General features: G+C 35.4%; 1 protein-coding gene across 5 annotated transcripts in view; it reads left to right on the top strand.

The window, feature by feature from the left end:
* The window catches only part of LOC110092935 (lysM domain receptor-like kinase 3), a 71,021-nt gene extending 48,654 nt beyond the window's left edge, over positions 1-22,367 (top strand). For 2 of the 5 annotated variants that reach the window (XM_028697088.1, XM_028697089.1), the window contains exons 10-11: positions 19,747-19,854; positions 20,956-21,363. In XM_028697088.1, coding sequence (XP_028552921.1) covers positions 19,747-19,854; positions 20,956-21,120 — 273 coding nt within the window. In that variant the 3' untranslated portion in view covers positions 21,121-21,363. Of the gene's footprint in view, positions 1-19,746; positions 19,855-20,955; positions 21,364-21,851; positions 22,205-22,240 lie in introns of those variants that run through there. The other 3 variants (XR_003701567.1, XM_028697090.1, XR_003701568.1) reach the window with 3 other exon arrangements.
* The last annotated feature ends 4,621 nt before the right edge of the window (positions 22,368-26,988 follow it).

Consider the following 26,988-nt stretch of genomic DNA (forward strand, 5'->3'; position numbering starts at 1 on the left):
TATAATTATTCGTTCTACGAATATTAAGTGTGCAAATACCTTAAAGCAATTCATCCATGCAATTATGTTTTACATCAATAAAATTAAGTTAAGTGTTACAAAAATGAATATGCTCAAGTGGATGAGTGGCTTTTCCACTTAGAGATAAAATGTGAAAGGAGTATACACGTGAAAAAGTTGGAGTAGATCCAGTGGTAGATTAGATTAGAAAGAGTCTCCTTTGATGGTTTGGTCACATAAAATGTTGATCTTCCAATAACCTTGTTAGGAGAGTAGATGTATTAGATCTAGCATATATTTAGAAAGCTAGAGATAGACTTAAAAAAAACTTGGTTAGAAAGTATTAAAAATGATATTTTTATTAGATTTAAATAAGAATTTAACTCTTGATAGGACAAATAGAAAAAATTCATGTAGCCGACCCCATATAATGGGATAAAGGCTTGTTTTTATTATTGTTATTGTTATTTGTTGTTGCACGGGATCACATAATTTGGCCCGTATTCATCTTCTTTGTTGTTGTACATCATTGCACAAGAAAACTTACGTACCCAAATTGCTCTTCACTACTTTTGGCTTCCCCAATAATTTTTGACTTTCTCAATCTTTATTTGAATCTAATGATCAATCCTCAAAGATTCTTTTTCATTTATCGTAACCACATAGTTTTGTTTCCTTTTTTTGCGCCAAAATAGAACACCTCCACTACTCACTGACATTCTGTTTCCAACTACACTGAAAGAAAAACACAAAATGCATGAACCTTCCTTCGTTGCCTTCACTTGCTCGCAACTTTCATAGAATTTGTAAAAATGGTATATCTCGATTTATGAGTCATTTAATATTATATTCCAATATTCTCTATAGCTCTTCTATGTATCTCAAATTAGATTGTATATGAAATACATTTGACATAATTCATTTGGATGCATCATATATATGCTTTCTAAGTATTGATATATGAAAGAGATTATATATTCCTTGTATGTGTATTGGTAGAGCTAATCTGTAAGCCACATTTCCAACTCTTTCCAATATTTTAAATGGTCAAACATACCGCAGATTTAGTTTTTCTATTTTATTAAAACACTGCACACCATTTATTGGATTAATTTTGATAAGACAAATTCACCTATTTTAGTTTAGCTTACCTATATTTAGCATTATAATATTTATATTATTTAACCTGTGTAGCTTTCAATCTATTTCTAATCAATCTAATCTTATTAGTAGCATCATCTATTAATTAAGTACCAATCATTTTTTCTTCTTTGATCTCTACCCAACATAAAGGTGTCCTGCATTATCTCCCTTAAAGAGCCTCATAAGGCATCATTCTGATACTAGATTGGACACTATTGCTTTAACTGTAAAGAGAAAGTTTAAAAGTATTATGCAGTTGATGAATCATTTCAACTATTTTTGTAAGATTAATGATAATTGTAATTCTCATTTTCCAACAAAATACAATACACACAAATAGAGTAAGTTTTCTAGAGTATGTATTATTCTTTCTAATTTTCTATCTATTCGAGGATGAAATATAGTATTAAATATTAATTTTGTACCCAAAGCTTTTTGAATCTTCTTTCACAATCTAGAGGAAAACCTGACCTCTCTATTGGAACTATAGATCTTGGCATCTCATCTTATAATTTCATCAACATATATCTTTATCAATTTTCTATAAAGTTAGGTTGTTTAATTGGCAAGAAAAAACCAGACATTGTCTATCGATCTACAATAACCCATACAATGCCACGGCTCTCTCAATTTAGGTAATTTAATTACAAAATCCATCCTTGTATTGGTAAAGGCTGCAACATTTCATCTGACTTTTGATGTTCTAATTTTATCGTTTCATATATAATATATTTAATCATAAATTCTACAATACTTCTTTTTAATCTTGGCCTCCAAATATTTTCTTGAGCTCTTGATATATTTTATTACTGCTTGGGTGAATTATATAACTAAAGAGATGTGCTTCTTATAGTATTTCTTTTAAATTGTTAACATTTGCCACAAATTCTTCCTGTAATAATTTATCTTCATTTAAAATAAATTTTTTTTAGTTGACCTGCTTTTACCATATATAGGATTTTTTGAAAACCAATATTATGTGATAATGAATTATATGTTATGTCTTTCAATATTTATTGAACTGTTAGTTGATTCAATAATTTGAAATTTGTATTTTTAGTTTTTACCATTGAAAGTACTAATTTGTCTATATACTTAATCATTCGCTCCTATTGAATGAGTATGCAATTCCCACTGCTGAAAGTCTTTCAATTTAATGTATCTATAATCACATTTGCCTTTTCAATGTGATATTGTCTACCCAAATCATAATTTTTAATAAACTCTATCCATCATCTCGATCTTAAGTTGAGTTTCTTTTGATTAAATATATATGAGAGATTTTTAGGATCTATAAAGTTTTCGCACCTGACTCTATATAAGTAGTGTCTCCATATCTTAACTGCATAAATTTAAGATTGTCAATTTCAAATCATGGGTAGAATAATTTTTTCATAATTATTTAACTGCTTTGATGCATAAGTCACTATTTTATCATGTTGCATTATGAATATTTGGAATCCTTCTGTATCTGATGAAATAATCAATATTACAGCCATCATTAAATATGTTTTCAACTTTTAAAAAGCTTCTTTATACTAATTGTTCCATTCACATTTCATAGTCTTTTATGTTGACCTTGACAATGTCATTACAATTTGATAAAATCCTTCTAAAAAATTCATGTAATATCTTACAATTCCTAGAAAACTTCACACCTCTAAAACTATAATTAGCCTCGTCATCCTACAGTAGCTTTAACTTTGTTGTGATCCACTAAATATCTTCACCATTGATTACATGTCCAAAAAATATTACACTTTTAAATTATAATTTATATTTTGAGAATTTAGCATATAACTTATTTTTCCCAAATGTTTGAAGTACTCGAAGTTAATGGTTGGAATGGCTTCCTTCATCTCCCGAATAAGTCAAAATGTTATCTAAATACAATTGGAAATATGTTCAGATTTGAATGTTTTATTTATAAATTTATGAATTCTACCAAGCATTCGTTATTTCAAATGGCATTGCCACAAATTCAAATTGGCTATATCTTATTTTTAATTCAGTCTTGATGATGCATTCCTCTTTTATGTACAATTGATGATATCCAGAATGCATATTAATTTTAGAGAAAATTGTAGCTCCCTTAAGCTAACCAAACAAATCATCAATTCTTGATAACGAGTACTTATTTTTTACTAATGAGCTTACTCAGATCTCTGTAATCAATACATATAATGAAACTTCATCCTTTTTCTTACAAACAATATTAGAGCTCCTCATAGTGATAACATCAAAACATCTAAAGTTGTACAAATTTTTAAAATATCCAATCATAATAATTTTATAATTCAAAATACTCTAGGTTGAGTATTCTGTCAGCTTTGATTTTGAATTGGAGTTGATGCCACTGATTCTACTACTCGCTGTCCGCTACTGATACAGTTCAACATTTGCTTTTATTTCTCTTGAGATCTTTGTCTAAGTATAGGACGTTTTTTAGCTGTGTCCAGGTTCATAAAAGAAGATATTTGTTATAAGAAGGCATACATCCTTGTGTTGCCTCTCACATTTATATCAATTATTCATGCTAAACTGACTGTTATTGTTGCTTGGTTTTACTTTCTGTCAATTTGGTTTTTTTCATTAAGAGTGATCTAGACTGAATATAACCATTCACATCTTTATTTGTTCTCTTATGAAATTCATGCCTCCTCTGAGTATTCTGAATATCCTTTTCAACTCTACTTGTGTTAACCTCCATATAATATCCAAAATTGAATGAAACGAATGCATGTCGGCTGTAATCCATGGGATCCACGATATCTGCCCGAAATCCCCTTTTTTTTCTCCTGAAATCAGCGGAAATCCTGCTGAATCCGGCGCCGAAACAGTCGCTTCTTCCCTTATTTCCCGCGATCGTCTCGATCGAGCGCCCTTGCACATCGTTAAATACCGACCCAAAGCCCTTGCTCCTGGCTCTGCTTCCCGTTCTCCCTCCTTCCACGACACTTCCATTCGCTGCTCTGTCCCGAAGCATCTCCACTCTCGTCGACCTCCTTCCTCTCCGACCAAATCCCTTCATCTCCACGACTCATCTTTCCTTGTCCTAAGCCACCGAATCTGTAGAGCCAAACAAAGCTCTGTCCGAGCTCAGTCGCTCAAGCCGGCCCCCTTGTTGCTTCCGATCCAGAGAAAGAGAGAGAGAGAGAGAGAGAGAGAGAGAGAGAGGAGAGGAGAGGAGAGGAGTTCTCCTTACCAGAGCAGCCGCCCCCCCTCACGATCTCCCTTCCTCACGCAAAGCCAGCCCGTCTCCCTACTCATATACCCGAACTCCACCCGTCCAAACCGAGCCCCTCTACACCTCTCTCCGACGTTCCCTCCCTGTTTTGACAAAAAAAAAACAACACAAGGGGAGCTCGCTTGCCGTGAAGGTAACTCACTCCCATTCGCGCGCTTCTTCGTGACACAGAATATTTAAATTCTCTAGCTCTCATTCTTAAGTGTTGATCATGCAACAAGGATCAAATGGAGAGATACAATAATATCCTCATGCTTACAACACAAAGTCTTCAATGAGTATTCATCATTCCAATGGAGAAGCCAATTCATCATGCAAGATTCAATCTAATCAAATGAATTGAATCATATAAGCAATGGAGGCTTATGTTGAATAAAATTTTCAATGTTGATTAGTAATGACTTGCAATGCTAGAAGATTTATGATAGACATTTGCAAGATCATTATAGCAAGAACATTATAACATTCCCGTAGTTAACATCAAGGTACAAATAGATATTAAAATGCATGTGAGCGATGCAACAATTTGTCAGTCATTAGACAGGGAAGAGTTGGTGATGAATGCAATTCACCCGATGATCAGTGCTAACTTATATATAGACACAACAAGCCTATGAGTGTTGACAAGTGATAATTAATGAGTGCTATGATACTCCTACAATCAATAACAATCCAGTTCTGATCAAATGCAGTGATTTCCCACAAGCAAAGATGGTCAAATTATTGCGAGTGCAACCTACAGACCGTCGTGGAGGATTCATCATATGCACTAAATGTCGTATACGAGCAGAATGCCAAAAGACTTCAACAAGTGCAAGCCTTACGGCCAAAGAAGGAGATTAGTTAGTGTACTATGATCCACCTCTAGAAATCAACAAATAGTGCACGACAGTCTACCTGTACAAAGCAGCGAACAACTCAATTCAGAAGCTTCTACGATACGCCACCAGATCCGCAACTTCTATGCAAGCGGACAGAAGGCGTCTACAAGTACTTTCAAAATACCCTTGCACGTGCACTGTAATTTGTATACACATAGGTACACTAAACGGGGTAAATACAATCTTAACCCGCAAGGGCCCCGGCGAGCGTGTTATTGGTACACACGTGACATCTAGGGATGCTGCGCGAGTTAACAAGTGAATTCAGGTTCGAAACCGATCCTTCTATACGGGTCAATAGAAGTTGACAAGGTTCGAACCATTAAGCAAATATAAAGTTGTGGCGACCGGTATATTTGCTTTAAAACATTCATATTAGGCCTTCAAGGCCTATAACAATACGAATTCACTATCAAGGGCATAAAGCCTACGAAACCCGATCCTCAGTCAATAGCTCGGGCGTTAAATCCTTGAGATATGAATCAATAGGATATGATCGATAGGGCACAAAGCCCTCTGTTAGCTAAGGTGGATTCAAATTTGTCCCCTTAGACAGACATTCACCCCACAAGGTCCCCTTGCACGAAGCAACCCATGGCTGCCGACAAGGATCCTTCTGTCAGGTTGGGTCGACTACCTCCTCTAACGAAGTAGACCAGGGACCATGATGGCTCGGGACGACGGAACCATGGGATCTTGATCAGGTCTATCATCTATTCCCCCACCATACACTTTAAGTTCCAGATGGTGAAAATTCCAGTTTTAAATATCAAATTTCTCAAATCTTTTAACCCAAATCCAAATCCAATTTCCAATTTCTAAACCCTATGCTGCTACTATATGCCAGATAACTCGTATCTATACATATCTGATTGACGACTAGCCTTAATCGAAAGTTCTCTCTCATGATTGGGAGGGGTAATTAACTATAGGGGCTTGCGCCTATAGGAAACCAGAACTCAGATCATAAAGTCCTCGCAAAATGAGGGCGAAATCTCTGGGTAGTGTCTTATCTACAAATCCATCTGCCTTCCAAAATTTACCCCGGAACTTATCCGTTAAAACTCCCCTCGCCGAATAAAAAAAAGAAAAGCGAAGGGAGGCCGGGGCCGAATTTTCGGAGCCCACAACTTGACGTGCTTTCCACCAAAATAGAATCATCATCAATCCCTAAAAGAACTAGAGTTGTTTGATTGCATCCTTTAACCTTGATAAAATCTATGGCATTTTCTCTCTGCAATATGAACCAACTAAAGTGCATAGCTTTATAAAATAATAAATTCAGTTTTATATTGCATTACTGGTCTCTCTCGTAAAATAGCCTCAAGAACTTAACTTGAATTTTTCTCTTTATAGGAAAGGTACAAATTGGTTTCTGAAAACTTATGTAAATGATTCTCATTTAATCTGAATACTAGACATTCCTCCGAACTTATCTTGATATAGCCCCCCTCCATCATCTTTCAACCTCTCCATCTATTACAACTATAATCAATAAAATATTTCTCTCGTTTGGGCAAAATATATCCAATATATTATTGATACACAATAGCCAATTTTCCACCTTTATAAGCCATTCAATTTACTTAAGCAGTGGTGGTCGCATATTTGAAATAATTTCAGATACTTAACCGCAAAGTTGTTACTGTAATTTCCTCCCAAAGGTTATGATATCAAGTCCTAAATTAATTTAGTTGCCATCATCATTTGGGGTAAAGCATTAGTATTGACAGTAACACTCGGTATAGTTATCTTTAGATTCTTCTTGGAATTAGCTATAGTCCAGCAATTTAAAAGAAAAATATCTAATTTGACCCATAATGGCATCAATTTAACTCCTAAAATTTTGTAATCATCGTAATGACTTTTTCAGTATAATTCATATCCAACAGAGTAGTTTTGATACCACTTTTATCAAAATTCAGCCTGAGTACTTAGAATACCAATTTTAGAATAGCAATCGGATAACGATGAAATTCTTTCAGCACTAATTATATAATCAGATAGATAACATCCAAACATTAAATAGAGCCACTTCTATAAATTTTAGTTTTAAATGAATATAACATAATATTTACCTATTTTTAGTTGAATTTTTTTCTGTACATGAAGTATTATCAATCGGTCATTTTCTCGCTTAGGGATTTGCTTGAATTGTTCAATTTAATGAGTTGAGTTTTTTATGTTAAACTCAATGGTCAATTACAATTTCATAGTATAGCATTAATAATGAAACATGCCAATTAGTGGTTGTTGACCTACCGAATAAAACGAAAAAGGGATATTGTGCATACCTGCTCGAAGCCATCCCTCGCACATCGCACGCCGACATCGCTTCTCCCCACGTCGCCTGCACGACTCGCTTGCGTCGTTAAATAGCCGAAGAGACTAGGCCTTCGTCGTTAAATACCACATTGCTCACTCTATTCTCCGATCTCTCTCTCTAGCGTGCTTCTTCGTCGTTGTTCGACTTAGCTCATTCGATGACTTTCCTTCCTGTTGGAACGAAAGTCACCACAGTTTGATCGGAATCAACGATCGGAGCTCGGCACTATGAAGGAAACTTTCTCCTCTCCCGCGCTGCTTCTCCGACTCCTTAGTTGTTGTTCGACTCTGCACCTTCGACGGTGTTCCCTTCTGGTTGGATTGGAAGTTACGCCCTTTTGATCAGAACCAACGACGGAGCTCTCTCGCAGTCTTCCGCCCCTTCCTTGCTGTTCGACTTTGCTCCCCGGCGACTTCCCTTCCTGTCAGTGCAGAAGTTACAACATTTTGATCGGAAACAAGGGGAGTTCGTCAGCTGTGAAGATAACTTTCTACCTTTCGAGTGCTTATTCGGCCAAATCTCGTAAATCCGCCAGGATGAGGGATTCAATATATATATATATATAGTTATGATTATTTTAATTAATTCTAATTAATTATAATTTTTTTTATCTAATTAATTATAATTTAATTTTTATTAATTATTATTAATTAATTATAATTTATTAAAATTAATTAATATCATTTAGTTATAATTAATTGTGAATTAATTATAACTTATGATTTTCTCCCTAAAGTCATTTTTCGGTATTTGTGGCGCGCCAAGGGACCACCCGTGTATGCTTTTCTTAGCGTGGTGGGAGGAAACTTGGTGCGGTGCTTATAACGAAACAGGCGATCCTTGTGCGCGCTTTTCTTAGCACGACAGGGCAAAAACATAAGTACCCGTACACTAGGAATGAAATGCCTTTTTCAAATATCTACTTTTAAAGACCCATGCACGCTTTTCTTGGCGTGGTGGATGACAAAGACTACGGCCGCGGTGTCTCACAATACCGACCGTGCATGTCTTTCTTGACGTGTCGAGTAAGCTGTCTCTTGATTTTTTCCCTAAATGGGGGAGACGTCAGGAGGCTGCCAAAATTTTGTTTAAAGACAAGGACTTCAACTATAAAGGACATTAAGGGACTCAAGCTTTCAATTTGAGTGATAATGGACATTGAAATGAACTTGGAAAAGATATAAAGAGCTTTAATTCAATTTGGACATAAATGAAAAATACAAAATGATATGCTATAACTTGAACCTCATTTGATCATGACTTGAACAATAATGAGGACTTGCAATTTGACCCATGAGGACTTGAATCAAACTCAACCAAAAGGACTTGAACTTACTACCTGAGCTACACATGGCTTCAATTCGCTTGGACTACGAAGAACTTGATTGAAACTTGACTTGAATAATTGAATTCAAGCGAAGACTTAGATGAATTACAAAGAACCATATTGAATTCGAACAAACTACAAAGGACATGAAATTGATTTGAATTTGAACTTGATATAAGAGACTTGAACAATCAAAATAAAAGATCATCTGTTATTCAAACATCACTTCTCTTCTTCTAAGCTGAGAAAATAGAAGACTTGTGACACTGAACATGGCTCATCTACATGTAAGCAATCATGTCCATCTGTTACAAACATAAGATCAAAATGCAGTTAAGTGTATCAAGTCCTACAAGCAATGGGGGTCAAATGTATGAAGAAATTAGCAATGAGTGGAATTCATCCAACACTCATCATACACAATGCAACACATTTGAAGCACATACGAGTCCCTACGAGGACAATTGCACCATGCTTGCAATGACAACAGATGGTTGCAAAATGCATGTGTATCTTATATGCATCATTCAAAACCTCAATACAAACAATAATTTGCCTGTTGATTGAAGAAGGCGACACTTGAGATCAATAGCAGAGGACCCATCGCCGCAAATAAGTTGTGAATGACCAAGGTGGACATAAAGCAGATGTAATAGACTCCTACGACAATCCTTACAAGATTGAGGAACATTGGCTCTTTTACGAACACTTCTAGGAGGCCATAGTGAATACAATGGGTTCCTGTAAATAAATACGAGCCACTTATGGATAACATCAGTGGGTATATCGTAAGCACAACGAACCCTAGTGGACACAAGCATAAACATCACCTACAACAACGATTATTGAGATTTGCAAGTACGTCAGATATGAAGACAACTCGATGTGCGGAGAATGACACCTCCCGACAGAATGGAAGGGATGTTTGAATAAATTCGAACTAAACTTCTTGGTGTTTCAAAATTTCTTCTTGGTTCTATACTTGAGAAGAAAATAGTTCTAACATCCATGAACACTATAATTGACAAGTGTACTTAAATACATCTATTCATTTTGAAGACCAACTATGCAAAGGTCTACTATACTAAAGATCCAGAATGGAGTTTCTTTCAAAGCAGCGATCACGAATTTCAAGAAGGACCTCCCGGTGAACGAGAAAGGGGGAGTCAACATCAGGATGATGAGGTGCCTCCTGACATCTAGATAATATTGCCACCGGGTCCGCAACATCTATGCAAGAGGATAGAAAGCGTCTATAAATATTTCAAAATGCCCCCGCACATACACCGTAATTTGTATACACATATGTACACAAAAAAGGGGGGTATGCAATCACCAGACCTGCATGGGCCCCGGCGAGCATGTTATAAGTACACACGTGACGTCTAGGGATACTGCGCGGGTCAATAAGTGAATTCAAGTCCGAATCCGATCCTTCTATGCGGATCAATTGGAGTCGACAGGGTTCGAACCATCAAATAAATATACTATTACGGGCACCGGTATATTTGTCCTAATACATTCATATTAAGCCTTCTAGGCTTATAATAATGAGAATTCACTAACAAGGGTATAAAGCCTCCGAAATCTGATCCTTTGTCGATAACCCGATGGAGTCGACAAGGTTCATCTACAAATTGCAACTATTTTCAAATGAAAATGACCCCTTACATCCTAATGATGGCCGTGTTGAATGAAGATCTCAACCGAATATTTTCAAATGTCATCCAAATACTCACAAAGTCCAAAATCCAAAAATTCAAAAAAAAAATCCTGAAAATATTTAAAATTCAAAATCCAATTATCATTCTTTAAAGCAGAATTCATCCACCCTCCTTAACAGTTTTCCTTGGTGGACAAATTGAAATTTACTTCAGCTCACATAGAGCTAATGCCTGGTCGAAAATATCACTAGGATCCATTCTCAAACAATCTCTTGCTAGTAAGGACGTGGTACATGTCCTCTAACCGGCGGTGCTGCCAAATGGCACTGCAGGATAAACGGTTATTGACCCAGGGCCCTCTGAACCGAGAAGTTTTGCCGCCAAATGGCACCAAAAAATACCTGTTATGGCCAGAGCCGATATGTTCCTCAGTGGCATCAAGTCCTTGAGATATGAATCAATAGGATATAATCGATAGGGCACAAAACCCTCTGTTAGCTAAGGTGGATTTAAATTTTTTCCATTAGACAAACATTCAACCCATGTCTACAAGGTACCCTTGGACGAAGCAACCTATGGCTGCCGACAAGGATTCTTCTGTCAGGTTGGGTCAACTTCCTCTGACTAAGTAGACCAAGGACCACGATGGCCCGGGACAATGGAACCATGGGATTTTGATCGGGTTAATCATCCATTCCCCCACCATCCGTTTTAAGTGTAAGGTGGTGAAATTTCTATTTTAAATATCAAACTTTCCAAATTCCCAACTTCAAACCTAATTCCCAAATTCAAGCCCATGTTGCTACTATATGCTAGGTAACATGTATCTCTACGTATCTTATTACAACTAACCTTAATCAAAAGTTCTCTCTCGTGATCAGGAGAGGTAATTAACTATAGGAAAAATAACACAACATGAAGAGATCTGAAGACACGCCAACCAGAGAAAGTACCCCTCAACACAGCTATCAGTACCAGGAGAAATCAACCCAATGGTCTACCCCCAAATGACATCCAGGTAAAGACTGAGCAGATACCCACCAAACACTTTTCTCATAGCAATAATGCCCCAAGAAGCAAGGCAATGTAAGGCCAAACAGAAATGCCCCAAACAGCACAACAAAGAACTGAAAACCGAGCACCCAGAAACCAAAATAGAGAATAATAAACCAACCAGCAAAAGCCCACTAATGCTCCAACAAAACCAAAGCTGAAAGCACAAACCAGACCAGTTAATCTAGCACAAAAAAACAACCACTAAACACCGTACCCAGCACATACCAAAGGCACACCCAAAAACCATTCTCCAAATAAAGACACAACCAGTAAATACAAGAGCTACTCGAGCATGAAGAGCTCAGGATGGAATGAAAACCGCGAACATCATAAGGTAGGACCTGATGCCACTCAATCCAACCCAAAGGCCTTCCCCCAACATACCAGAAATAAGCATAAGGGATCACCCAAAGAGTCACCCAACCAAAATGAACCAGATAACACCATAGCAAGCCCTGATTAGACAGCACTTCCCTACCTTTCTAGAGTTCCAGGAATTCAACACATAAATCCGAAAACTCCTAAAATGCTTAATAGAGAAGAAAAGGACAACTAGTATGCGCCCGTCAATGATCCAGCCAAAAGCCCCGTAATGCTTCAGCAAAATCAAACCAACCACCAGATCCTGAAAGAGCCAGCCCCAAGAAGCCAAGAAAAAATTCCAGCCCTCTAAGAACCCAAAGGAGGAGAGCAACAAACAGGTCACCCATCAAATGGAGGTTGCAATCATCGCTCAACCCGAAAAAACTATTGCAAAACCAGCAGAAATCCACCAACACAGAGAAAGCAAAGCCTAGGAGCCCAGCTAGATAAAAACCTAGACAAGAAACCTCAAAACCAAACCAAACAGCAAGGCTGGGCCAACCGAAAGAAACAACAAAACAAAGGGGAAAAATTAACTTCTAACATAAGGAAACGAGATTTTGTCTAATCTAAAGAGTCCTTTCAAAGGAGTAGGAGCATTGGCTTCGACAATGTCCATAAAACATTTAATCCCAGCCCCAAACCGAGCCAATCAAATCGCACAAGCATTACCTTCCTTAGCCACATTAGAAGTATCAACAGAGATGAAAACCAACAAATGTTTAATATCCCTAACAATATAAAAAGCGTCAGCTTCACAAACCAAATCCACCTCATTAAAAAGACATTGAATATTAAAAGAGGGCTCAGTCTCAATAGTAAGGCTAGCAATGTCAAGGGACATACAACATCTTAAGCCATAAAGAATGGAAGTAAGAATAGCAATAAGAGGTTTACCATTATGAAGAGGCCCCGCAAAGCTAATAACAACGTTACCAAGGCAATCTCTAATAAGACCACCACACACCATATTAGGACTAACATCATCAATACCAACATTCAGCTTGAAGCAACCCACATCAGATTTAACCCAAGAGACAGAGCGAGGAAAAGGAGGGGGCAACAAAACCTACATCTTGATCCCTAATTTAGAAGCAGCCTCATGATAATCCTTGAAATCTTTAAAAGAAAGCAAATTAACATAAACCAAATTAAGCAGTTTATCCTTCACATTCTTAATAACCCGTTGAAAATCCATTTTAATACCATTAAAAGGAGAATTGTTTCTTTCCAACCAAAGAAACCATAAAATCAGGGAAGAAGTAACATTTCTAATATGACCTTTAGAATTGACAAACCAAGCATTGAGGAGTGTAAGAATAGACATATTCGCATTCAAAGCATTTAATTTGAAGATATCATCAAAATAACACCAAGTTTTAAGGGCAAGAAGTCCAGAAATAAAAACGTGATGCATACTCTCATAGTGAAAATAACATTGACACTTAGAAGGAAGAACAAAACCTCTTTTGATCAAATTGTCATCCGTAGGAATAAATTTATGTAAAATTCTCCAAATGAAAGTAGCAATAATAGAAGGAATACTTTTATGCCAAATCCTTGAAAAAATAGAAGTAACCACATTCTTAGTTCTAAAATCATTCCAAAGCATCTTTTAATCTAAAATGCCATCACTAGCCAAATTACATAAAATCACATCATTAGAATCCAAGTTTAAAGGAAGAGTGAGGATGTTTTGAATGATACAATCAGGAAGAACATTAGCAAGCTTCTCATAATCCCAACAATTATCAGTAATGAAATAATTCACCTTAACAACAGCAGTAGACGTGGAATTAATGAGAGAATCAATACAGCATGAACTTAACCATTGATCCTGCTAAAAAAAATATTACCACCCCCAAGGCCCTAAGAGATATGAGTCTCCATCTCCCACCTGAGCTTACACATTATCTGCTAAACTTTAGAGTCACCAATATTAAAAGCACAAGTAGAAGGATGCTTCCCAACACAATACTTAGAAAACATAATATTAGCCCACAAGGAAGACTTAGCACGAAAATTAAATCATAACTTGTAGGAGAAAGCATGAGCCAGGTCAGCCATGCTTTTACAACCAAGGCCACCCTCTTTAAGGACCCCACAACACTTATCCCAGGTAGCCCAAGCAATTTTAGAGTTACTACTAGTACCTTTCCAAAAAAACTTGTCAATGATTTTATCAATTCTATTACAAACTAACTTAGTAGGAAGAAGAGTTTGAAAAGAATAGACAGGGAGAGAGCATTGAACACTTCTAATAAGAATAAGCCTGCCCCCAAAACTCAGCAAATTAGACTCCCAAGAGTGCAGTTTATTCTGAACAGAGGTAATCAAATCATCAAACGAACATGATTTTTTTTCTGCTTCTAAAGAGCGGAATACCAAGATACTTTATAGGTAATTGACCATGCACAAACCCAGTCAGATCTTTAATAGCTGAGATACGATCAAGATGCATATCCTTAGAAATAATAAAATAGCATTTCTTATTGTTCAAAGACAGGCCACTAACAGTGTAAAAATAATAAAAGAAATCCATAAGTTTATTAATCTTATTACGGGAAGCATTCATAAAAATGATGAAATCATCGGCAAAACAAAGTTGGGATAAGGGAAAACTCACTCTAGTTCTGAAATAAAAGTTGGGGTGATTATCAAACAAGTGAGCAATGCTTCTAGACAGATAATCCACAATAATAATAAAAAGAGCAGGAGATATAGGGTCCCCCTATCTTAAACCATGAGATGATTTAAAAAAATCAGAGCTCTTACAGTTGATAATGAAAGAAAAACAAGAACCTTCAATGCAGTTTCTAATAAGGTTAATAAAAGTTAAATTAAAACCAAACAGTCGCATGATATTATAGATGAATTGTCAACTAATATTATCATAGGCTTTGGAGATATCAAGCTTGAGGATAGAATTGCCACCCCTCACCTTGACCTCCAAATCATGGCAGAATTCCTGGGCAAGCAAGATATTGTCAGAAATATTGCATCCTTTAACAAATCCCATTTGGAAAGGAGAAATAAGTTTAGGAAGAACAGAACTAAGTCGGGACATAAAAATTTTGGAAAGAAGTTTATTGAAAAAAGTGCAAAGACTAATAGGTCTGAAATCATTCCCATTATTAGCATTATTATTCTTATGGATAAGAACAATAAAAGTATAGGAGAAAAATTTAGGCATAGTATGACCAGCAAAAAAATCTAGAACCGCAGCATAAAGATCCTCTTTAATGATATCCCAAGTTTTTTGAAAAAATTTAGTAAATCCATCAGGACCAACCATAGATTTTTCATTCATACCAAAAACAATATCTTTTAATTCATCTAAAGAAGGAATTCTAGAAAGAGAAGAATTCTCCTCCACCGAGATGATATTAGAGATAATAGCAGGGTTAGAAATATTACTAGGGATAAAAACCTTATTGAGCCTAACCTAAAAGTGTTGAACAGCCAACATGGCAATCTCCTCAATATCCTCAATAATAGAACCATCCTCACGAGAAATTTTATTAATATAATTCGAAATACGTTTCCTTTTGACCAGAGCATGAAAATACTTCGTATTATTATCACCTTCCAACATGTGCTTAGCAGCAGCCTTTTGTTTCCAAAAGGTTTTCTCTTGAGCATAAATTTTAAAGAGATTAGCCTTAACCTCTTTAAGTAAGGTAAAATTAGCATCATAAGGAAAACTTTGACAGTTAAAATTAACATTATTGACATTCTCTTTAGCATTTAAAATATTAGTAAAGATATTTTTAAAAACATTATGGTTCCACCAGTTTAAGTCTTTTCAACTTAAACTAGAGCCTATTCATACCAAAAATGGAATTATCAGGGTGCAGCTGCGCATTCCAATTATCCTGAACAATATTCAGAAAAGAATCATGTTGAAGCCACATATTTTTGAAATGAAATTGAGAAAAAGAATTCACTTGTCTCGTATTAAGCGCAAGAAGTAAAGGAGAATGATCAGAAAGAGTACGACTAAGATGCTCAATAGAAATGGAACTAAAAGAATTAATCCAATTGTCATTAAATAAAATGCGATCCAACCTTTGTCATAAATGCCCTCTGTTCCAAGTAAACTGGTTACCCGAGAAGCCAATGTCAATAAGATTACAATCCAGAATCATATTATTAAAATCTTCCATATAATGAGAATTAGGAGAAACTCCCCCAATACGTTCCGAAGGGTTAGAGATGGTATTAAAATCACCACCCACCAACCAAGAAAACGTACAAATGCTATGAAAATCAAGCAATTGCTCCCAAAGAACTTTACAAATACCACGAGAAAAAGCAGCATAAATGAAAGAAGCACAACAATTGAGATTTAAAACTTCAATATTACAATGCAACACTTGAGTAAAGTTACCAAGAATGTCAATACGAATAGGATCTTTCCAAAACACCCAAATCTTATTCGCACAATTAGCAAAAGCATGTTTAAAACCAAGAAATCTAGTAGTACTAATCAAATTAGATATATTGACTAGAGGCTCAAGTAATACTAAAATAGAAATATTATGTATACAACAAAGGTTATTAACCTGCAATCGAGATGAAGAACATCCAATACTTCAAATGTTCCAAATAATCGATTTAAACATAAATAACAAAAATTACCGACTAGTATGTGATCAAGTATTTCTACCCAATTGTAAAACAAGGTTCTTACTTTTCCTACCACATTTACTTTGAACTTTAATAAAGCAAATATCATTGTCATATTTAGCATAACATTTTGCAGAAAATTCTAATTCCTTATTATTAGTAAGATCATCAAGAGTATGCTGGGAGGAAGAGGGGGACTTACAGTCAGCAATACCATGTTTTTCCTTACCCTTTTGAGAAAGCTCACCTTCCTCCAACAATTCATCATCCTCATTTACATTGTTATTAAGACCAAGATCAACATTTTCCTTTTCAATCAAGTCCTCATTAAAACCCAACATGTTATCATAAATAGTCCGCATTAATAGGGTCCGAATGTTCAATCACTAAAGGTAATGAACCAACATCCAGAGGTATAGGAGCATCATCCAACCTAGAAACATTCCCTTCCGTTTCAACAACAAGCAAATTAACTTCTTGAACAAGAGTACACTATTTTCGTTGATATTGTTTAGTGACAGCTTTATCTTTGCGGAGGTGGGGATGCAACCTAAAACATTCACTAAAATCATGCCCATGCATTTTACAATGAGTGCAAAAAATAGGCAAGTTTCTAAAATCCACTTTTTGGAATTAACCATTAAGCTCTGAACCTATCCACACTTCAATCGGATGCTTTTTAGAAACAACCAGTCCCACAAGAACCCGAGCCACAGAGGGTCGGGATATAGAAGCAGTGGCCTGATCAGTTTGTAAAGGTCTCCCAAAAATCGAAGCAAGGCCAAACAAAATTTGGGAATTAAAAAAGTGCAATCTTAAGTTGGAAAAAGAAATTCACACAGGCGCAATAGGCGATTCTTCCCTCACATCAAAGTTAGGCGTCCACTTGAGGATTTGCATTTGACAAGCTTGAATATAGTAGGACCTTCGCGCAAAGATACGACTATAATCCATGTCGTTCGTTAACTGGATAGCCACATGATGAGGGTCCAGCAAGCCAACGTGAAAAGCACCATATAATTTCAAACTACCAAAAAATTTTCGAATCACATCCAGATTAGGGCAACGTAAGAGAAATTTACCAACAAGAGTAAGAACAAAAGGAGCGGCTAACTGTGAAACAACCACATCATCGAACAAAAGTGTTGGGCACCCCTTAAAAGAGGAATGCACAAAGTGGAGTTTAGGAGTAGATGAGGAACCAGAAACAACATCCTTGAAGGACCGAGAACGACCCTCAGGGATGGAAGTTATCGGAGGGGTTGATGACGATGGGGTCGTCATCTCCCGAAGAGAAAACTGAGGAGAACACCAAACTAGATTGCGAAAAGCTCAGAAAAAAGCCAGATAATACAAACAGTAAGCGAGAAACCAAACCAGGGAGCCAGAAGGCCAAGATCCACCGACCGAACGCCAACTTCCGAATGGAAGCCCTAGATCGCCCAAAAATCGCAAGGGAGAGCACAACGGTGATTTCACTTTGCTTCTTCTCAATTTGATCACTTGTAAGTTCTATAAACTATTAGTTTGCATTCTTTAGGGTGCAACTTAATCATCAAAGATATAATTATATCAATCTATGTTGGCAGTTTAGAATTATATTTATGATATAATTTTTAATTAAATTTTGAATAGCGCACTTAACCCTTAGATTTTCAAAAGAAATTCTTGTCTCCAATTCTTTGTTTAAATTATATTAAGATATTAAATTATATCAAAACAACATTGGAGATGTCGAACATCGTCAAAGTAATGTTGACGCATCGAACATTGTCAAAGTAATGTTGACGCATCGAACATCATCAAAGATAATGTCAAACATATCAAACGTCACTAAAGGCAATATCAAACAAACCAAATTATTATTTTATGTTTGTATTGCTTATTATATTATATGAAATATTAATCAAAATAATATATAAATAAGTTCCAAATTTTACCTCCAATTATTCATCTTCTTCGTTGCACGTGATCATACTATCCAACGCATTCTCATCTTCTTTGTTGTCAGACTTCATCGAACAATTTAATTAACTCATATTGAAATTATAAGCCTCTCTTTTCATCAAAAGAAATTTTACTTACCCAATTTATTTTTAACTGCTTCAAACTTTTTTAGTAATTTCAGACTTTCTCACTCTACATTACATAATGTTAAATTGTTAACGATCAGTTTTAATGCTATCTCTTTCATTGATCGCAGCAACATAGCTCTCTTTCCCTTTTTTGCACCAAAACAAAACCCCTCCACTGCTCACTAACACTCGGTCTCTGACTACACTAAACTGAAACACAAAATACATGAACCTTCCTTGGTCGCCTTCACTTGCTCGTAACGACCCTCATACTCCATCTTTGTCCCCACCGTTGAGGTGACCACTAGTCACGGCCATCTCTTTTACAGATACAATGCATTAATTATCTAAATACAAACCTCATCTTGTATAGTTGTTACTCATTTTATTTGAAATATAGTCCTTATGCACTTTTTGCACCCTAAGCATGTTGCAAACTCATCTTGGAAGGTCATTTTTAATAGTTTTATTTTGTTCATAATGCCGGGCATATCAATCAGCTAATTCAGCGTGATGATAAACGACTATATTAATGATTGTTGATGATAGAAGAGAGAGTATCGTGATTCATAGGAAAATAGTGGAATTGAACAAGAATTTATTTTTTTCCTGAAATGGATATGAATATGGTATGAGTGAATATCTAGTATGCAATGTATTTTGACTTTTGGTCTTCAAATTTACCTTAATTGATATGGCTTCAGAACCCTTTTCGCTGAATGGATATGACTTCATCTTAAGCCATAAAAAAATATTGGAATCGGATTAAAGTGAGCTTTGCCAAGAACATTTCATAAGCTAAAAGCCCTGTAGTTAAAAAAACTGATTTGCAGCAAAATGATCATTCGATGTTCATTAATTTCTATGATTATAGTCAATATAAACAATTTTGCATGCTTCTGTATGCTAGGCTAAACTTTAAAACATGCAAAATACTTTTGTAATCTATTGCCTGTTTGGTTTGCATTTTTAGAGTAAAAGACACTTTATCTCTGGTACGACTGATTGGAAGCATTTAATATTTTAATTTTTTAGATGCTTGCAGCTCTGAAGAAAGCTCCAAGTTCAACTAGCATGGCAAGCTTGAAAGCATACATTGATCCTAGTTTGAAGGATTTATATCCGCACGATTGTGTTTATAAGGTAAAAGTTGGCTAAGTTTGTGGTAATTAGTCATAATGTTAAATGGAGATGGTATTATGAAATATATTGGTTTCTCGTAGCATTTATTTGTTTTCTTTTGAGAGTCCAGCTTTCAGATTTGTAAGAATAAACGATTCCGAGAAGATGTAATTGCCTAGAAGAAAATTTGGTTACAATTTTCAGAAGATGCTCTTGTTTCAAAATATTGAGTTCTTTTCACTTCACCTTTGCTGTATATAAAGTTTGTGTTTTATAAAGTCATTAAGCCACATTATTGCAAATGCATTTTTGTTTAATACTGTCAAAGGTTTTTGTTCTATTATTATCATTGATGTTATATCTAATTTCACATAAGATTATGTGATATTTTCTCTTTTTTAACTAAGAAGTTAGAGACTTGTCCCTTCTCATTAAGAAGAAAAAGAGAATGTAACGATAGGAGAATATAAGAAACAAAACTAAATGAAAAATCATAAACCTTCCTTAAGTAATTGAGATAAGGCTGATGATAATGATGATTTTTTGTCATGGTAACCCCTAAGAAAATTGTATTAGTATTTTTTTTATGACAGATTTGAAGGTAGGACTGGTCAGAGTGTTTAAACAAAAAAAATTGTTGACATCCTGTACTAAATTCTATTTGATTACTACATAGCCGGAACAGCCATATTTTTGCTTAAATGCATTTCAATCATTTTTCAATTGAAGAATATTCATTAAGGAGGTCTATTATGGCACCTTTGAAGTGTCCCTTTGATATATATATATATAATGTACACATGTTAAAACTATAACATCACGTTGCCTAAAACTTCTGCAGTTATGGCTATAGCCTTTCCTCCTTTTTAACATTAGTTGAGTTTATGTAAAATAGGGCATGTTTTTCAATACCAATAATTCATGTTTCTAATGATCTTACACTCTTGATTATTAGTTTAAAAACCCAACTATGAATGTAGTATCCATTGTTTATATTGAGTTATATATACTAGTATATCAAATTTTTCCTTTTATTTATTGCTTCATTCTGCAAAATTGATTTACCCACAAAACAAAATATATTCTCTCTCCTAACCACCGGATACTTTGCATTATAATCAGATGGCTGTGTTGGCGAAGGAATGTGTGGATGAAGACCCTATTCTGCGTCCAGACATGAAGCAAGTTGTGATTTCTCTCTCTCATATTTTATTGTCATCTGTGGAATGGGAGGCCACCTTGGCCGGAAATAGCCAAGTTTTCAGTGGCCTTGTTCAGGGAAGATGAGCTTTGATCTTTTTTTTTTTTTTTTTTTTTTTTTTTTTTTTTTTTTTTCATTTCTCGTTCCTCTTCCATGAATTCTTTGATTCCTTTAAAGTATAATTTACATTTGTTTCTCCTGTTTTGGATTTCAAGTGTTTGCCTTATGCAAAGAGAGAATTTTTTTTCATATTCCTTTATCTTGTATGAATTCATTTACTGGGAGCATGATTCTTGTATGTGTATTGCGTGGGATTACTGTTTTTCTCTTTCCAAAGTTTACATTTTCTTGCAGAATTTTTACATTAAGGTTTCTTTTGGAACGGTTTTTTTATTGCTTCTTAAAAATTTTTGTACTAAAATCCCGTTTTAAGAAACAATAAAAAAATCATCCCAAACGGATCCTAAGGGTTTATTCTTGTTTTATTTATTCACGTTTTGCATTTATAAAGCTAAGCTCTAGTTTATCTTTTGTACGGTAAACCATAAAGGATTAACATATCAGGCCAAGATCGTACAGATATGATTGGCTGGCTCTTTTTTCTTGTCCTTAAAAGTTCCACAAGCTGGAAGAGAGTTGAAGCACTCAATCCTATTTCTTGCTTTCTATCAATAATCAGTTGTAAGAGCCGAATTGAGTTTAATCTTGCTATATCACTGGGAATGTCAATTATGAGATGATCAAGTTTTTCTAATTTTAGCCTATACATGATGTAGAAATAGTAAAAATAGTAAAAGGTGTCAATTCTCTATTATAGGATTGATGATGGGCATGTTGAAAAGAAAAAGATGAAGCTATCTCTACAAGCCCTTCGTGATGCTTGCTGTGTTGGTATACTTTGGAGAACTTAACAAGGGAAGGCATGCTGGCTTCTTGGTTCATTAACAAGTAAATCTCTTTCTAGAAACCTTACAAAAAAGTATACTTTGATATTATCATTTTTTACAAAAACAATAGTAAGGTTTCTATGGAATAATTTTATTTCGCACAAAAAATTTGCCCTGCGTTACTCTTATTCATGGCTCATGGTATTACAAGGAATATTGTTGTGTACGCTCAATGTATTTTCTGTAATTCGAACAATGAAACCCCAAATCACCTCTTCTTATTTGCTGAGGAATTTTTATTAGACCTACTTTGTTACAGATTTTCAAGAACGTCAGCGAGAAAAGCTACAGTCAATCGGGCATGAAAAATCTATAACTTCTTATCATTAGCTGTTAGGGCTGCAAACGAACCGAGCCGAGCCGAGTATGTGAGTGTTCATGTTTGTGTTTGTTTAACATTAGCTTGTTCATGTTTGGAGATAGTTCTAAATGAAATATTTGGTCCTGGCCATTAAATTTCTCAAAAAAAAAAAATCCAAGAGATTCTTTTTTCAGTAAGATAATACCAATTATTTTTATTTCAACTTCTATAAGATGTTCTTGAAAATCATATTATTAATTATTAAAATTTTAAATTAAAATTAAAAATGTATCAGCCAATCAATCTCCAAATAAATTATTTATATTAACCAGAAATTATCAAGAGATTTAATTTTGAAGATATGCAATAGCATTTGAACAAGAGAAAAGAAAGGTACAAACCAACCTACGTGATAGAAAATCTATCACATTCTTTCCTAAACAAATCAACAATGCTTGAAGGAAGCTCTGCATAAATAAAAGTATCCAATAAAAATCTCCCAAGAGGGCATAACTAGAACAAACATCTGCCACTCTATTGCCCTCCCTAGAATAATATGAGATGTCCTATGTGATTTCTCCTTTACACACTAATATGCGTGATAGAGTTATGCTCACTTATTTGTTTCACTCAACCTTGGGTTCAGTGGCTCCTGTTTGAGACTACGAAGGCAATGGTGGCACAATTGGCAACAATAGGATTGAAAAAGAGCGGCATGAGGCAGATCCTGATAGCAATCTACGATTCTAGCACAAACATATCGACGATTGAATGCCCAATTTGCCTTGTTGAGTTTATCCAAGGAGAGAAGTTTCGGCTACTGCCGACTTGTAACCATGGGTTCCATTTTTGCTATATTGACAAATGGCTTTCATTAAAATCGTCATGACAACCTTGTTGTCATTCGCTCCTTGATAGTTATGTGGGCGGTGTCTACATAGATGTTGGGGAACGACTGGCCGATGTAAATGATATCCCACCGATGGCAATAGAAGTGGATGAGGTAAGTTGAATATCTTGTTTAAAAGAAATGACTGCTAGAGTTTAAAAATCATACTACGTAAAATATTTTAGGCAAACTTTAGTGTAATAACAATAATAATATATCAAGTGGTTCTTAAGTATCAAAGAGATAAGTTACTATATTGCAAAAGTTTGAATGATATATTATACTATAGAGGACAATGGATTGGGACTTATAATACCTTTTTAATTATTATTATTATTATTATTATTATTATTATTATTATTATTATTATTATTATTATTAATCTTTTCATCATTTATACTTATCTGCCTCAAAATTCATAAGAATTTATTTATTTATTTTTTATTTGTATATTGTTGAGAACAAAAGGGTGTGGGATCTACCATAAATCCATGGCTTAATTTATTTGGATGAAATTTTAGAGCTGCTTGATTTTATTAACATTATTCTATAATTAACATGAAAAATTTACAAGTAATATATTCTGTAATCGTTTATTTTTTTTTTTAGAATCTTGAGTCCTTTTGGATCCAAATCTATTTGTTGATGATATATGACCAACTAGCAAGTTAACTAGAAGAAAATAAGCCTTGAATTTATATGAGAATGGAAATAAGAATCCACTATCGAAGATCTCGAGTCCAAGAGCTGAAGAAGCTAAAAGATCTCAAATAGTCCAAAATATCGCAAATGTTTTTATTCACATTTTATGTACAGATATATGAGGGTTACAAGAAATGTCACATCTAAAAGAAGATTTAAAAAAATACAATAATTTGATGACTCTCAGTGCATAATACCCTAGATATGTGTCACCTCATAATTGGCTTAATTAAAGGAGATTGTGTCGTATAGCCTTGACGATCTACCCCTGGACTAGTTCAGTAGTGCAAAGTATGTATGGATAAGTTCAAATGGGAGATCACATTGGCAGGTACCAAGTTGAATGGGAATGTGTTTAGTAGGTTCCCTAGAGCAGATGATGACTTATGTTGGAGCCTTGGATCGCTTAAGAATCCTGATAAGTGAGTTGGTGTTGTGGGGATGTGGGCCCCGGCCTCTGCCCGCACTGATGCTTTTTTTCTTTAGCGAGGGAGTTTTAACGGATAAGTTATGGGGTAAATTTTGGAAGGCAGATGGGTTTGTAGAAAAGACACTACCCAGAGATTTCGCCCTCATTTTGCGAGGACTTTATGATTTGAGTTATGGTTTCCTATAGGCGCAAGCCCCTATAGTTAATTATCCCTCCCGATCACGAGAGAGAACTTTCGATTAAGGCTAGTCATCAATCAGATGCATAAAAAATATGTGGTATCTGGCATATAGTAGCAGTAATGGGCATTGGTATTTGAAGAGTTTGGAAATGGTTGAGAATTTGGAGGTTTGATATTTAAAATTTGAAATTGCACCATTTGCACCTAAAGCGGATGGTGAGAGAATGGATGATAAACCCGATCAAGATCCCATGGTTTTGTCATCCCAGGCCATTGTGGTCCCTGGTCTACTTAGTCAAAGGAGGTAGTCGACCCAACCTGACAGAAGGATCCTTGTCGGCAGCCATGGGTTGCTTCGTCTAAGAGGACCTTGTAGACCTGGGGTGGGTATTTGCCTAAGGGGACAATTTTGAATTCACCTTAGCTAACAGAGGGCTTTGTCCCTATCAATTATATCCTATTGATTCATATCTCAAGGATTTGATGCCACTAAGGAGCATATTGGCTCTGGCCATTAACCGGTATTTTGTGGTGCCATTTGGTGGCAAAATCACTCGGTTTAAAGGGCACCGGGTCATAACCATTTATCCTGCGGTGCCATTTGGCAGCAAAACCGCCGGTCAGAGAACACATACTACGTCCTTACTGGCAGAAGATTGTTTGAGAATGGATCATAGTGATATTTTCGACTAGGCATTAGCTCTATGTGAGCTAAAATAAATTTTAATTTGTCCACCTCGGCAAACTATTCCGGAGGGTGAATGGATTTTTCTTTAAGTGTTTTGATGGATTATTTCAATTTTAAAATTTTCTTAGAATTTTGGGACTTTGAGATTTTTTGGATTTTTGTGGGTATTTAAGGGGAATTATTGAAATATTCGTAATGGACCCCTCCGGTTGATATTTGCATTCAACATGACCATCATCAAGGTGAAGGAGGTCATTTTTATTTTTGTATTAAACCTTATCGACCATATCAACTTGTCGATGAGGGATCAAATTTTGTAGGCTTTCTACCTTTATTAGTGAATTCTCATTGTTATAGGTCTATATGAATGTATTAAAATAAATACATCGGCTGCCAAAACTATATATTTGTTTGAAGGTTCAAACCCTGTCGACTCCTATTGATCCGTATAGGAGGATCGGGTTCGAACTTGAATTCACTTATCGATATACGCAGCATCCCTAGACATCACATGTGTACCAATAACACGCTTGTCGAGGCCCATGCAGGTATTTGGGGGCATTTTGTAATCATTTGTTGAACCTTGTCGACTCCAACCTACCTGCTTAGAAGGATCGGGTTCAACTTTATTAACCCACACAGCATCTCTAGACGTCACGTGTATACCAATAATACACTCGTCGGGGCCCATGCGGGTTTTATGATTGCTTTTACCCCTTTTAGTGCACCTATGTGTATATAAACTATGGTGCACGTGCGGGGGTACTTTGAAAGTATTTGTAGACACCTTCTGTCCACTTGCATATAAGTTACGGATTCAATGGCGTGAAGTAGTAGCTTCTGGATTAGTTATTTGCTTCTTTGTACAGGTAGACTGTCATGCACTACTTGCATGATTTACGTAGGTAAATTGTAGTGCACTAACTAATTTCATACTTTGTGTTTGTTAATGCTTTCATTCATTGTAGTTCTTTGGCATTCGTTCATAGATGGTATGTAATACTCGTAGCAGGGCTCCAATAGAAGCTCGTGGGAGCTTGTATCTATTGTATTCTTCATGCACTTTGTTGTGATCTTTAGCTCATGTAATACATTCACCACTGTTACAAGTAGGCAAGTATATATATTCTTTCACATACTAAAATTAACTTCAGGATACTACATTTACTGAAGTATTTATGCATCTACCTACAAGTGGCATGTGGCACGTATATCTATCTTCGTAGAGAGCTTGTATGTATTGCAGATCTTTCACTATTACCCACAAACACCATACTTCATAGAAGATGCTTCCTACAGTGATTAGTAGGAGTTCAAATTCATCAGGGATTTGTTGTTTTACTTTGTATACAGGTGATAACATTTCTTTGTGTGCCTGATAATTTATTAGTATTGGATGAAAACATAATATTATTGATTGTAAGTGAATTAATGTGTTTGTTTGCCTCTTGCTATTGATTTTTGAATTATTTTACAACAGTGGTTTCATCTGCTAAATGCCTTTGACACTCTTTGAATTTTGATTTGCGTAAAGATCTCCAAGATTTATTGAGAACTCTTATGTTATCGATTGATTGCAAGCACTTGTTATCCTTTCAGTTTGATCTTTGTTTTCAAGAAAGTTGTATCCGTTACATATCTGATTCTTCTTCTTGATGGAGATAGATATATCTTCTTTCATGATAGATCTCTGGGTAAGTTGTATTCATGACACTTTCCCCCTTCTTATTTTCTATTGATTCGTTAAACTCGTTGCAAGAAGATCTCAATAATCTATAAGAGATTGATGTGTGTATGTGTAGCTTATCTTTTACTA

The sequence above is a fragment of the Dendrobium catenatum genome, unplaced genomic scaffold (assembly GCF_001605985.2).
Source record: "Dendrobium catenatum unplaced genomic scaffold, ASM160598v2 fragScaff_scaffold_868, whole genome shotgun sequence".
Classification (NCBI taxonomy): Eukaryota; Viridiplantae; Streptophyta; class Magnoliopsida; order Asparagales; family Orchidaceae; genus Dendrobium; species Dendrobium catenatum.